Source organism: Pongo pygmaeus, chromosome 12 (assembly GCF_028885625.2).
Source record: "Pongo pygmaeus isolate AG05252 chromosome 12, NHGRI_mPonPyg2-v2.0_pri, whole genome shotgun sequence".
Classification (NCBI taxonomy): Eukaryota; Metazoa; Chordata; class Mammalia; order Primates; family Hominidae; genus Pongo; species Pongo pygmaeus.
This window is the reverse complement of record NC_072385.2, coordinates 24,448,489-24,463,376: the sequence shown is the minus strand read 5'-3', so window position 1 is coordinate 24,463,376 and position 14,888 is coordinate 24,448,489. Positions and strand designations below refer to the sequence as shown.

At 45.0% G+C, this 14,888-nt stretch overlaps 1 protein-coding gene across 13 annotated transcripts in view; it reads right to left on the bottom strand.

Annotated features, from left to right (window-relative positions):
- LOC134737835 (GRIP and coiled-coil domain-containing protein 2-like) overlaps positions 1-14,888 on the bottom strand; it is an 86,831-nt gene that overhangs the window by 45,750 nt on the left and 26,193 nt on the right. For 3 of the 13 annotated variants that reach the window (XM_063649040.1, XM_063649046.1, XM_063649050.1), the window contains 2 exons: positions 13,078-13,205; positions 9,233-9,608 (listed from right to left, as the gene is read on the bottom strand). The exons of 3 other annotated variants lie outside the window; for them this stretch is intronic. In XM_063649040.1, the coding sequence (XP_063505110.1) occupies positions 9,568-9,608; positions 13,078-13,205 (169 nt within the window). In that variant the 3' untranslated portion in view covers positions 9,233-9,567. Of the gene's footprint in view, positions 1-4,136; positions 4,189-9,232; positions 9,609-13,077; positions 13,206-13,330; positions 14,792-14,888 lie in introns of those variants that run through there. 7 more of the 13 variants (XM_063649044.1, XM_063649051.1, XM_063649043.1 and 4 more) reach the window with 6 other exon arrangements.

The following is a 14,888-nucleotide window of genomic DNA, read 5'->3' as shown; positions in this document are numbered from 1 at the left end:
CAATGTTTAACATTAAACCTAAAGACAAAGCCGGGCATGGTGGCTCACACCTGTAATCCCAGCATTTTGGGAGGCCGAGGCGGGGGGATCACAAGGTAAGGAGATCGAGACCATCCTGGCTAACATGGTGAAACCCCCATCTCTACTAAAAATACAAAAAATAAGCCAGATGTGGTGGTGGGCACCCGTAGTCCCAGCTACTCGGGCGGCAGAGGCAGGAGAATGGCGTGAACCCAGGAGGCAGAGCTTGCAGTGAGCCGAGATCGTGCCGCTGCACTCCAGCCTGGGCTACAGAGCGAGACTCCATCTCAAAACAAAAAACAAACAAACAAAAAAACCTAAAGACAAACACTGAAAGTTCAAGAATACCAGCAGAGTTATATTTTCTCAGTGCAGTTCAAATCCATGAATCTGCTAGCTTCTTTGTGGTGGAGACTATGAAGCTCATGGGGGAAAAAACTGGCCATATTTCTGAATAGTGAATTCAGCTAGAAACCAGCAGGCCTATAACACTTGTTTTTGTTTGGCTACACATGGCCCTGAGCCACAAAACATTGCAGAGCAGCCTGGGAGCTGCTACAAATGAACTCTGCTGCCCACCCCCTGCCAACCCCATGACATTTTCATCCTGAGGCTGTGAGTGTTTTGATGCTCCTCTGGTCTTAATCATACAACCCTTCATCACTCACAGCTGAATCTCTTAGATGAAATGGTTTTCATTTTGTTTTTCTTTTTGTTTTGAGATGAAGTTTTGCTTGTCGCCCAGGCTGGAGTGCAGTATTGCCATCTCGGCTCACTGCAGTCTCTGCCTCCTGGGTTCAAGTGATTCTCCTGCCTAAGCCTCCCTAGTAGCTGGGATTACAGGTGCCTGCCACCACGCCCAGCTAATTTTTGTATTTTTAGTAGAGACAGGATTTCACCATGTTGGCCAGGCTGGTCTTGAACTCCTGACCTCAAGTGATCCAATCACCTCAGCCTCCCAAAGTGCTGGGATTATAGGTGTGAGCCACCATTCCCAGCCGATGAAGTGGTTTTCTGGTCCTTTTTTTTGAGACTGACTTTCGCTCTGTCGCCTGGGCTGGAGTGCAGTGGTGCGATCTTGGCTCATTGCAACCTTTGTCTCCTGGGTTCAAGCAATTATCCTGCCTCAGCCTCCCAAGTAGCTGGCATTACAGGTTTGTGGCACCACACCTGGCTAATTTTTGTGTTTTTTGTAGAGACGGTGTTTCACCATGTTAGCCAGGCTGGTCTAAACTCCTGACCTCAGGTTATCTGCCCACCTCAGCCTCCCAAATGCTGGGATTACAGGCGTGGGCCACCGTACTTGGCTGGTTTTCTAGACCTTTAAGCCGGTTGCAGCACAGCCCACTCTCCAAATTTACAAAGCACACTCCCCGCCCACCGCCCACCGCCCTTCCCCACCCCCTGCCGTCAGATGGATGCATTTACCCTTAGCTCTGCCACCAAGACCTAAGCAGAGAGCAGGGAGCCTATAATCAATCAACCAGCCAGTCAGTCAATCAGTCAATCTGTGTTTACTGAGCGTCTGCCAAGTGTCCAGCCCTTGCTCTCTAAATACCATCTCTGGAGATGTAAAATGAGTGAGCAGAATGGAAGTCCAAAGCATCACTATGAAACAGAAAACAGTATCTGCTGACTTTCCATCAACAGCCTAACTCAAAAATAGCACAAGGCCGGGCACAGTGCCTCACACCTGTAATCCCAGCACTTTGGGACCCGAGGCAGGATGATCCCTTGAGCCCAGGAGTTCGAGACCAGCCTGGGCAACATGGTGAGACCCCCGTCTCTACAAGAAACTTAAAAATTAGCCAGGCGTGGTGGTGCATGTTGGTATTCCCAGCTACCCGGGAGGCTGAGGTGGGAGGTTTACTTGAGTCAGGGAGGTTGAGATGGCATTGAGCCAAGATCACGCCACTGCACTCCAGCCTGAGTGACAGAGCAAGACCATGTCTCAAGAAACAAATAAAAAAACAAAAATAGTACAAAATAGTGAGTGCAGTATGAGGAGGACATTCTGGGAAAGTTAAGATGTTCAGAGGTGAATGTGAGTGGACAGTGTGGTGATCCAAGCAGCCCCATCCTGGAATTAGTGGGACAAGGCATCCGGCACCTGCTGTGGGAACTCTCCCTCTGCAGAAAGGACTGCCTGGCCTTGCCCTTCCTGGCCTCTCCAGCTCTCCCATCACCACCAGAGCCCCAAATCCCCCACTCCAGGCCTGCCCCAGCCAAAAGGGACTTGGTGAGCTCTGCCCCATGCCACAAAGTGGTAGGATCTACATAATGTCTGAATGTAAACCATGGCAAAGAGGCATGACAAATACAAGATCCTAGGAAAGGGAATGGTTGAGAAGGCTACCTTGATGCTTCCGCTTCAAAAGTTTCTGTCTGGCCGGGCAAGGTGGTTCACGCCTGTAATCCCAGCACTTGGGAGGCTGAGGTGAGCGGATCACCTGAGGTCAGGAGTCCGAGATCAGCCTGGCCAACATGGTGAAACCATGTCTCTACTAAAAATACAAAAAATTAGCTGGGCATGGTGGCGGGTGCCTGTAATCCAGGCTACTTGGGAGGCTGAGGCAGGAGAATTGCTTGAACCCAGGAGGGGGAGGTTGCAGTGAGCCGAGATCGTGCCATTGCACTCCAGCCTGGGCAACAAGAGTGAAACCCTGTCTCAAAAACAAAAAAAAGTTTATTTCCAGCTCTTTGAAATAACGCACAGCTCTATTTTATTGTTGAGTTGTAAGAGTTCTTTATATAGTCAGGACACAAGCCCCTTATCGGATATGTGATTTGTAGACATTTTCTCTGATTCTGTGGGTTGTGAGTGTGAGTTGTTATTTCCCAAGGGAGGCTGTTTGGTTGACATTTAATTAACTCCTTAGACAGAATCCTAGGGGTAGTGTTAGACATTGTCATCGTCAGCCATAGTCTGGAAGTCTAGAATGTCGGCTTCTCGTTAGTGCATCTTCATCCCTGACAGCCGACCACCTGCCTCATGTGAGGGATTGGCTTGTGGAATGATTTGGAAAAGAGAAAGAACAACTCATTTCTCTTGTTAATTAAAAATTATCATCTCATAGCTTCATCTTAATGTATTTTCAAATTAGCCTCCATATGGCCAAATTACTCTAGCATGATAAAGAAACTCACATGGTTGGCCAAGCGTGATGGCTGATGCCTGTAATCCCAGCACTTTGGGAGGCTGAGGAGAGAGGATTGCTTGAGCCTAGGAGTTTGAGACCAGCTTGTACAACATAGTGAGATCCGGTCTCTACAAAAAATTTTAAAATTAGACAGGCATGGAGGCTGAGGCAGGAGGTTCAGGTGAGCTCCCAAGTTCTAAGCTGTGGTGAGCTATGATTGCACCAGTACACTCCAGCCAGGGTGACAGAGTGAAGCCCTGTCTTGGGAAGGAAAGGACAGGAAGGGAAGGGGAGGGAAGGGGAGAGGAGGGGAGGGAAGCCGGGCATGGGGGCTCACGCCTGTAATCCCACCACTTGGGGAGGCTGAGGAGAGCAGATCATGAGGTCAGGAGTTCGAGACCAGCCTGGCCAACATGGTGAAACCTCGTCTCTAGTAAAAATACAAAAAAATTAGCTGGGCGTGGTGCCACATGCCTGTAATCCCAGCTCCTCAGGAGGCTGAGGCAGGAGAATCTCTTGAACCCAGGAGGCAGAGGTTGCAGTGAGCTGAGATCATGCCACTGCACTCCAGCCTGGGCAACAGAGCAAGACTCCGTCTAAAAATAAATAAATAAATGAAAGAAAGAAAGAGAGGAGGAGAGAGGAGGGGGAGGGAAAGAGAGTGAAGGAGGGAAGGAAGGAAGGAAGGAAGGAAGGAAGGAAAGAAGGAAGGAAGAAAGAAAGAAAGAAAAGCAAAGAAAGTAAAAAGAAATGCAGGCCAGGTGTGGTGGCTCATGCCTGTAATTCCAGCACTTTGGGAGGCCGAGGTGGGCAGGTCACTTAAGGTCAGGAATTCCAGACCAGCCTGGCTAACATGGCGAAACCCTGTCTCTACTAAAAATACAAAAAGTAGCTGGGCGTAGAGGCACACACCTGTAATCCCAGCTACTCGGGAGGCTGAGGCAGGAGAATCGCTTGAACCTGGGAGGCAGAGGTTGCAGTGAGCTGAGATCATGCCACTATATTCCAGCACAGAGTGAGACCCCATCTCAAAAAAAAAAAAAAAAAAAAAAGAGAGAGATAAATGCACATAGAAAATGTTACCTGGCCACCTAAGCCGATTTTGTTGATCATTTTGAGTAGATGATCATGTAGTTCAAATGGTAACCATTTCCTCAAGCATCTCGTAAGTTGAACCAAAAAGCAATATATTATCTGCAGAAATAGTACTAACATTTTCAGGAAAGTCACCTACTAATGATCTAATGATGTCTGCTTGCCTCCTTATGCCAGGCTGAAAACTTGTTTTACTTTTCCTGATAAAGAATATGCAGGAAAATCTTCATTTCCTGAAGATCTTCTCATCCAGTCTGCCATGAACACTCTGAGATGCAAACGACTTTGTGCCCAGAAGAACCAAATCTCACAACTAGTGGTTCCCCGGCCAATCACATTCTTTTTTTCTTTCTTTTTTTTTTTTTGAGACAGAGTCTCGCTCTGTTGCCCAGGCTGGAGTGCAATGGTGCGATCTCGGCTCACTGCAACCTCCACCTCCTGGGTTCAAGTGATTCTCCTGCTTCAGCCTCCCGAGTAGTTGGGATTACAGGTGCACACCACCACATCCGGCCAATTTTTTGTATTTAGTAGAGATGGGGTTTCACCATGTTGGCCAGGCTGGTCTTGAACTCCTGACCTCAAGTGATCCACCCACCTTGGCTTCCCAAAGTGCTGGGATTACAGGCATGAGCCACCGTTCCTGGCCTATGTTCTTTTTTCTAATTGACAAAAACAATTGTATGTACTTATGGACGAACAATTGTGTGTACTTATGGTGTACAAGATGAGGTTTGCATATATGAACACATGGAGGAACAACTAAAGCTAATTAACATACCAATTTCCTCACATACTTATCTTTTTTTGTGGTGAGAACATTTAAAATCTACTCTATTAGCTATTTCAAATATATAATACATTGTCATTAACTATAATAATTAGTGCTTTTTGAAAAAGACAAAACATTATGAGTAGTTTCTATACATTTTTTTTTTTTTTTTGAGAGTGAGTCTCACTCTGTCGCCCAGGCTGGAGTGCAGTGGCGCAATCTCGGCTCACTGCAACCTCCGCCTCCAGGGTTCAAGCGATTCTCCTGCCTCAGCCTCCTGAGTAGCTGGGATTACAGGCGCGCACCACCATGCCTGGCTAATTTTTTGTATTTTCAGTAGAGGAGGGGTTTCCCCATGTTGGTCAAGATGGTCTCGAACTCCTAACCTTGTGATCCACCTATCTAGGCCTCCCAAAGTGCTGGGATTACAGGGGTGAGCAACCGCGCCCAGCCCTACACGTTCTTTTCCATTCTAAAAACTAGTTATTCATGGAAACAGGATACAAGTGATTCTTAGGAACACTAATTACATCAGCATGGAAAAGTGTCTAGTAAGATGTGGGTAATGATGGAAGCCAAAGTGGAAGCTCAAGTAATCTCCATCTGAAGCAACTGTAAAACTAGAAAGGAAGCCCTCAGAATTTTTGGGGTGCTCCATGCAAAAAGCAAAGATAGGTCTTAGATGGTGAATTTATTTCCATATCAACATTTGATCACCTCATAAGGAGAGAAGATGTGGAAGAAGTACCTTTTAAAGAAAACAGAAATTCAGAAGATATGAAGTGAGTTTTCCCCTACTCCAACTGAATGCCAGGATTCCTACACACAGTGAAAGAGCTTTTACTCAGCAGGTTTATTATGTAATATGTGTTCAGAGTTCAGATTCTTAAAGGCAGAACGTAACAACCTCAGCCTATAAAGGTAGGTCAGAAATAGCTTTTTTTTTTTTTTTTTTTTTCAGAGACAGGGTCCTACTGTGTCACCCAGGCTGGAATGCAATGGTGTGATCTTGGCTCACTGCAGCCTTGACCTCCTGGGCTCAAGTGATCCTCCCACCTCAGCCTCCTTCATAGCTGGGCCTACAGGCACTAGCCACCATGCCTGGCTAGTTTTTAATTTTTTATACAGACAGAGTCTCACCATGTTACCTAGGCTGGTCTTGAACTCCTGGCCTAAAGCAATTCTCATGCCTTGGCTTCTCAAAATGTTGGGATTACAGGCATGAGTCACCATACCTGGCCAGAAGTGGCATTTGATGGCAAAGAGAGATACTACCTGGAAATCATCATATCCACATAACAAGTAGCATCTTTAATTTAAGTGTAAATGTGATTTCTTTGCAGCTTGGCTCAATTCCATTCAGGCCCTGAAACTGTTAGTCAAAATCATCTTGTTGAGCAGAGTTACATGTTCTGAGTTTCAATACTGCAATGTAAGAAAGAAAACAAGGACAGATTGATGATTTCAGGACAGCATCTGAGTTTACTCATTCCACATCAGAGCTGTCTGAAGATTGCCTCAGAGTGGCACAGTGTTGATGTTTCTGCCTGTGTTTAATTTCTTGATTTCACGAACAGCTTGGATTTTTTCAAAAGTGCTTCTGACTCATTCACATGTGGTTGCCTGACATAAGCCCACACACCATTTGCTCACAAATATGTCAATGACTGAATCCACCAAGAGCCTTGACCTGAGAAACCTGGGCCTAGATTACTGAGAGGATCTGTGGCTGCTTGTATACAGTCTTTCTCCCCATCAGCTCCATGATTCAATATCATATGTTAATATGGAATTCTCCCTTGTTAACATGCAAATCGCTTTGGCAAAGTGTTATGTTTGTATGGAGAGCTTGGAGTTAATGTTGGGAATTTCATTTTCTTTTTTTCAAATTTGTTTCTTTTTTTTTTTTTTTTTAAAGAGAGATGGGGTCTCGTTATGTTGGCCAGGCTCGTCTTGAACTCTGGATCTCAAGCAATCCTCCTACCTCAGCCTCCCAAAGTGCTGAGATGACAGCCATGAGCCACCGCACCTGGCCTTCTTTTTTTTCTAAATGCTGAAGTTAGATTCTACAGGGACCTAAAGGGAGTGTTAGTCCAAAGTCTTCTTTGCCCCTCAAAGATACTCTTTAAAAATCCAGTTCTTATCCTCGTAACTCATAAATACCAGACAGATGCAAGGTGCAGGAAGTCATGCCCTCTGCATCAGTGGATTCACATCCATGGATTCAGCCAACCACCAATCAAAAATGTTAGGGAAAGGGCTGGGTGTGGTGGCTCACGCCTGTAATCCTAACACTTTGGAAGGCCAAGGCAGGTGGATCACCTGAAGTCAGGATTTCAAGACCAGCCTGGTCAACATCGTAAACCCCTATCTCTACTAAAAATACAAAAATTAGCCAGGCGTGGTGGCGCATGCCTGTAGTCCCAGCTACTTGAGAAGCTAAGGCAGCACAATCACTTGAACCTGGGAGGAGGAGGTTACAGTGAGCTGAGACTGCACCACTGCTAAGGCAGGAGGGTCACCTGAGCTCAGAGTTTGAAAAATATTAGGAAAAAAAATTGCATCTGTACTAAACATGTATAGGCTTTTCTTTCCTTGTCATTATTCCCTAACAAGACAATATTCACACATCATTTATATTAAGGTTTTTTGTTTGTTTGTTTTTTTGTTTTTGTTGTTTTTTGCTTTTAGAAACAGAGTCTTACTCTGTTGCCCAGGCTGGAGTGCAGTGGCACCACCATAGTTCACTGCAGCCTTGAACTGGACTCAAAAGATCCTCCCTTCTCAGCCTCCCAAGTAGCTGGGAGGGACTACAGGTGCATGCCGCCAAACCCAGCTCATTAAAAAAAAAAAAAATTTGTAAAGATAGGATCTTGCTATGTTGCCCAAGCTGGTCTTGAACTCCTGGCCTCAAGTGATCCTCCTGCCTTGGCCCCCAAAGCACTGAGATTACCACACTTGGCCTCAAACAGCCCTCCTTGTCCCTGTTAGTCTAGTAACCTCGTCTAATAACTGTACCTCGTGTTTATTGACTCTCAGGGAATTGCATCCTCTTTTGAGACTATCTCATGTCTATGACTTGAGTTAAGCATCAGAGATGTTCTCTTTTCACAGAGCTAATAGTAAATTACTGGCAACTGACATTAAAAACATGACCCACACCCACCTCTGGGGAAGAGCTGCCCTGGCACTTAACAGCCTCCTGGGAAAGGTAGTTGGGGTGAGGGTGTCACCCCCAGAAGGAGGTAGTGAAATGAAGCATCCATATCATACAGTGGCGACCAGAGGAGGAGAGCTTCCTATATTCCTGGCCCCCAGCCATGCCTCAATTAGCAGAGTTTTTACTGGAGCCGCACAAGCGTATTAACCTCGCGACCCCATGACTTGCATAGAAGCGGGTTCTTTCTCCACACTTCCTGCCTCTGTGGGCGACGTCTTCATCCTTAATATCCAATGTGACATGAAATATCTACAATAGCAACCAAATCACTGACACCAGATGCGATGTCAAATGTTCTGCATTACCCAGTTGAATCGGGGCCGCCATCCGCATTTCCAGCTTCAGCCCTGGAAAATGACCCTGTAGGGTGCACTGGGGCTGCGGCTGCAGCTGTTACCTGGCAGCTTAGCTCAGGAAGCCCTCTCCTCTGCCCTTCCGGGCCGGCCAAGTTAGGGGCTCTCTGGGACAGTGACCCCCGGAGGCTCCTTTTCAGCTGCTGTCCTTTGTGTAGCATCAGTTGCTCTCCAGGGTTCACCACCTCCTGAGAGGACTTCACAGCTGCTCCAGGAAAGAACCACCCCCCCTCCTTGCCCTTTCTTCTCATTTCATTTTCCTGAGAAGTCAAAGCCATTCACCGCTCACTGCATAATCAGTCTTATCAAGATACTAATGAATTTAAGAGGCTTATTTGTCCCCTTGGATGTCGCTAAATGCCCACTGCTCAGAAATACAGCTGTGTCATCCTCTCTCAATTTCAATCCGCACTGAAGCTATGATGGAGCAGGAGCTTTGTTTTGCTTGGGGCAGCTGTCACTCTGTGACACACATCAAAGGGTGTGTGCTTCCACCCGCATCTCCCAGGCACGCAGTAAGTGGCACTTCAGGGAGTTTGAGGGAACCATCTGAGTAAGTACTTGTGTTTATTGAGATTCATTCTTCATGTGTTCCCACTAGCCGCAAGACAGTTTTGCATTTACCGGAATTGTAACACCATAACACTCCATTTTAATGATGGCTGATGGCAGCTGGCACCCCAGTTCACAGCACCAACTTTTTGTTAATGATATGCAATTGGAATATATTTATCCCCTATTGAGAGATGGGAGCACAGCAGCCAATTGGCTTGTGCTTGTCTGACTTAAGCACAAGGATCAGAGTAACAAGGACCCAGTTTTCATGACCTGTTATCTTTTGCTACATCCCAGGTCCCGAGAGCCTTGAAGACTCATAAATCCCCACTGAAGATCATGAGGCCGAGCATCTGAGAAGCAGCCAGGACTTTGTTCCTAATTATTTGCCCAAACAGGCTCCTTAGGCTTGCATCAGAGGTCCTTTGGAATAAAATCAGACTTCAGGAGGATGCCTACAGGTAGGAAGAACATGAAGAAATTTCATTCATTCATTTATTCACTCAATAAACAAATTCAAAACAATAAACAATAAAGAAGCAGGCTGGGGCCAGACATGGTGGCTCACACCTGTAATCCCAGCACTTGGGGAGGCTGAGGCAGGTGGATCACCTGAGGTCAAGAGTTCAAGACCAGTCTGGCCAACATGGTGAAACCCCATCTCTACTAAAACTACAAAAAATTTAGCCTGGTGTGGTGACACATGCCTGTAATCTCAGCTACTTGGGAGGCTGAGGCAGAAGACTCCCTGGAACCCAGGACATGGAGGTTGCAGTGAGCCGAGATCACACCACTCCACTCCAGCCTGGGTGACAGAGCAAGACTCTGTTTCAAATAAATACATAAAGAAAGAAATAAATAAAACAAAGAAGCAAATATGTAGAACATCAGAAGAATAATCATGAAAAGAAGTAAATTTTGGTTAAAGAATGTTGGAGTCTCAAATTGATCAAGAGGATGTTTTTGTTACCTTAGGAGGGTTCAACTGGATTGCAATGATAAGAGAGCTGAAATTGAAAACATTTTAAAATCAGCAAGCCAACTCTAAAAGATCTCCAAGGCAAAGAAACCCTGACCTTCCCACAGTGATTTCAGCTCATTTTTAGACCCATTTAGTGTCTAAGATTTAGAGGCACAAAAGATCAGAATCTGCCTGTCCTGACATAGCATCCAGTCCTGAGAACAATGAAATGGTCACCCTCATTTGAATTTTTTTTTTCTTATAAAAATTATACAAATTCTGGCCAGGCGCGGTGGCTCACACCTGTAATCCCAGCACTTCGGGAAGCCGAGGTGGACGGATCACCTGAGGTCAGGAGTTCAAGACCAGCCTGGCCAACATGGTGAAACTTCATCTCTACAAAAATACAAAAATTAGTCGGGTATAGTGGTGGGCACCTGTAGTCCCAGCTACTTGGGAGGCTGAGGCTGGAGAATTGCTTGAACCCAGGAGGCGGAGGTTGCAGTGAGCCAAGGTCATGCCACTGCACTCCAGCCTGGGCAACAAGAGAAAAACTCTGTCTCAAAAAAAAAAAAAATATATATATATATATATATATATATATTCATTATAGACTGCAGTCATTATGTATAGAAAATGAAAAGGAAAAGAAAAAGAATTTAAAATGAAAAGTGAAAAGGGAAAGAAAAATAAAAAGTGAAAGAAAAAGAAAAAAATTGTCCATAATACCATCACCAAAAATAGCTTCCATCAAATATTGGTTATAGACATACATGCGTTTACGTGTGTTTACATGTGTTTATATTTTTCCCACATAAGGGTGAGCATACAGTATATCTCAGTCTGTTTGTCTTGCTACAAAGGAAAATCAGACTGGGTAATTTATAAAGAAGAGAGATTTATTTGGCTGGCAGTTCTGCAGGTTGTACAAGATGCATGGTGCCAGCATCTTCTTCTGGGGAGGCCTCAGGAAGCTTCCACTCATTGGGGAAGGTGAGGAGGGGCCAGTGTGTGCGGAGATCACATGGCAAGAGAGCACAAGAGAAACAGAGGGGAGGCACCAGGCTCTTCTTAACAGCCAACTCTTGAGGGAATTAATAGTGAGAACTCACTCAAACCCCCCACCCCAGGGAAGGGATTAATCTATCCATGAGGGGCCCACCCACATGACTCAAACACTTCCATTAGACCCACCCACAACACTGGGATCAAATTTCCACATGAGGTTTGAGGGAAAGACAAACATCCAAACTGACACCCTCCATTTTGTTCTATATCTTCTGTTTACGTTTACTTTCTCTCCCATGCCACTTAACATCTGCACAGTCATTTAGAATTGTGGGATCATTGCCTAGTTTTCTGTGGAATAGATGTAGCATAAATAACTTTACCTAACTCCTGGAAGAAAGAAAAAGAATGTCAGGATGAGGGTAGAGTTTGTTATTCTGTGTTGCTTGGTCAGAATGCCTGACTGAAAGGCTGGGCTTGGTGGCTTGTGCCTGTAATCCCAGCACTTTGGGAGGCTGAGGCAGGTGGATTACTTGAGGCCAGGAGTTCAAGACCAGCCTGGCCAACATGGTGAAACCCCATCTCTACCGAAAATACAAAAATCAGCTGGGAGTGGTGACAGGTGCCTATAATCCCAGCTACTCAAGGGGCTGAGGCATGAGAATTGCTTGAACCTGGGAGGCAGAGGTTGCAGTGAGCCAAGGTTATGCCACTGCACTCCAGCCTGGGTGACAGGGCAAGACTCCATCTTGAAAAAAAAAAGAAGAGGTCAGGCGCAATGGCTCATGCCTGTAATCCCAGCACTTTGGGAGGCCGAGGCGGGTGGATCACGAGGTCAGGAGTTTGAGTCCAGCCTGACCAACATGGAGAAACCCTGTCTCTACTGAAAATACAAAATTAGCTGGGCATGGTGTCACATGCCTGTAATCCCAGCTACTCAGGAGGCTGAGGCAGGAGAATCACTTGAACCTGGGAGGTGGAGGTTGCAGTGAGCTGAGATCGCGCCATTGCACTCCAGCCTGGGCAAGAAGAATGAAACTCCGTCAAAAAAAAAAGAAAGAAAGGAGGGAAGGGAAGGAAGGAAGGAAGGAAGGCAGGCAGGCAGGCAGGCAGGCAGGCAGGCAGGCAGGCAGGCAAGCCTGACTGACAACAGGACACTGAGGATCACCCTGAAGGAGGAGGAGGAGTGGATAGCTAGTCATGCTGCTCTCTGGAGGAAGCCTGTTTGGGGCGGGAGGACAATGCCAAGGGCCCTAAGGCAGGACTATGCTTGGAATGTCCAAGAAAGAGCAAAGAGGCCACAGGCGAGGAGGTGAGACTATAGGAGACAAGGTCAGAGAGGGAGTAGAGGCCGAATGATACAAGACTGTGACCGGCGTCAGGTTGTGGGCTACTGCTGGGTGGAGGAGAAGCCAACAGTTTTACACAAAAGACAGACATGCCCGATGACATCTTAATGGGCTCCCCAGCTTCTGTGTTACCATAGACTACTGTGGGCAAGGGCAGGACAGAGAGACCCGTCAGAAGCTGTACTAGTCTTCGAGGGCTGCCATAACAAGATACTGCAGCCTGGGCAGCTTCAGCAACAGACATTTGTGTTCTTAACAGTTCCTGAGACTAGAAGTCCCAGATCAAGGTGTCGGCTGGTTTGGTTTCTCCAAGGGCCTCTCTCCTCGGCTTGTGCACGGCCACCTTTGTGCTGTGTCCTAACAGGGCCTGTCCTCTGTCTGTGCACCCCTGTGTCCCTTCCTCTTCTAAGGACAACAGTCGTATTGGATCACGGCTCCACCATTATCATCTCCTTTCACTTCTTTAAAGGCACTATCTCCAAATATAGTCATGCCAGGGGTTAGGGCTTCTGCATATGAATTTTGGGAGGACATAATTCAGTTCATAACAGGAAGTGACTGCACTAACCCCAACAAGAGAGGACTGTGCTTGAACCCTGGTCTTACCAGTGGAGATGGTGAGAAGGAGCTGGGTTTCAGCTCTTTTTCTGAAGGCTGAATGAGACAGAACCATTTTTGTTCCAGCATTCATGAGTATCAAGAATGAGTGGAAGGAAGACATTAAATTGTGAACACTAGAAAAAAGAGTAGTGAAGGGGTCAGGGGGCTGGAAGGAATTTTCTTTTAGCTCCTCTGTTTTTTAGCCTCTTAAAACAAGCCTGTGATGCAGTCTAACTAAAAGAAAGTAGAAATATGAAGGCATTTTTAATATAAAAATTTTTTAATTTAAAATTTAAAATTTAAAAAAAGCCTATAGGCTATTTTTTAAAAAAGCTCTTGAAATTTAAAAGTAGAATTAAAAAATAAAGAAAGGCATTTTGTTAGCTTTTTATTGAAATACAATAAACTTTCAGTAACACGCACGTATCTTAAGTATACAGCTCAATGAGATTTTACATATGTGCACACTCACGTAACCACCTGTCATGTCAAGATATAGAACATTTCCGGTCATCTGGAAGCTTTGCTCATTGCCCTCTCCCAATCAAGAGCTCCCCAGAGGTAACCACTATGTTGATTCTAACAATATGAATTGGTTTTACCTATTCTTATACTTTGTATAAATGGAATCAAGTGATATGTATTTTTGTGTGTCCCTCTTACTCTTTTCACTCAACATTATGCATATGAAGTTTATCCATGCTGTTTCATGCAGCTAAAGTTCATTCACTTTATGGGTGGTTTAGTATTCCATTGCATAAATAGACCACAATTTACTTATCTCTTTTATTTCAGATGAAGAGTTGAGTTGCGTTCACCTTTTAAGCATTATAATGTAAGTACAGTTTCAATAAAAATTTCTATGTATGTCCTTTTGTTAGGCATATGAACTCATTAGGAAAAGCATTTCTTCTCATCAAGTAAGAAATAGTTCCCTTTCTCAATTAAAAAGTAGTCCCTTTTCTGGCTGGGTGCAGTGGCTCACACCTGTAATCCCAACACTTTGGGAGGCCAAGGCGAGTGGATCACATGAGGTCAGGAGATTGAGACCAGCCTGGTCAACATGGTGAAAACCTGTCTTAATTAAAAAAAAAAAAAAATTTAAAGTAGTCTCTTTCCTTCTCTCTGTCCAGAATCTTAACAACAAAAATGAACACTTTGGGACTCCTCAAGCATGATCACTTTCAGGATGGTGCTGGAGCTAGTTCATCCAAGCTCAGGAGAGCCCACTGTTAAGTTTTCAGGAATCTTGCAAACTGAATGCTAACCACAGACTTTATTAAAAGTAGATTTATATGCATTTCAATTAATTTCAAAAAAATCGAAGAGGAAAGAATACTTCCAAATTCATTATGTGAAGCCAGCGCTATCTTGATATGGAAGTCAGACAGACACTACAAGAAAAGAAAACTACAGACCAATATTCTTGGTGAATATTGACATAGAAATTCTTAACAAAATACTAGCAAATAGAGTTCAATAGAACAACTAAAATATTATACATGATGACTAAGTAAGATTTATTCCTGGAATGCAAGGATAGTTCAACATATGAAAATCAAACAATGTGATATATGACATTAAAGATGTATGACACTAGCAGAAAACTGTGACTGGGTGTGGTGGCTTACACCTGTAATCCCAACACTTTGGGAAGCTGAGGCAGGCGAATCACTTGAGCGCAGGAGTTTGAGTCCAGCCTGGGCAATGTAGCGAGACCCTGTCAAAAAAAAAAAAGAAAAGAAAAGAAAACTGCCTCAACATAATAAAGGCCATACATGAGAAGCACACACAACTAACATCATGTTCAACGCTAA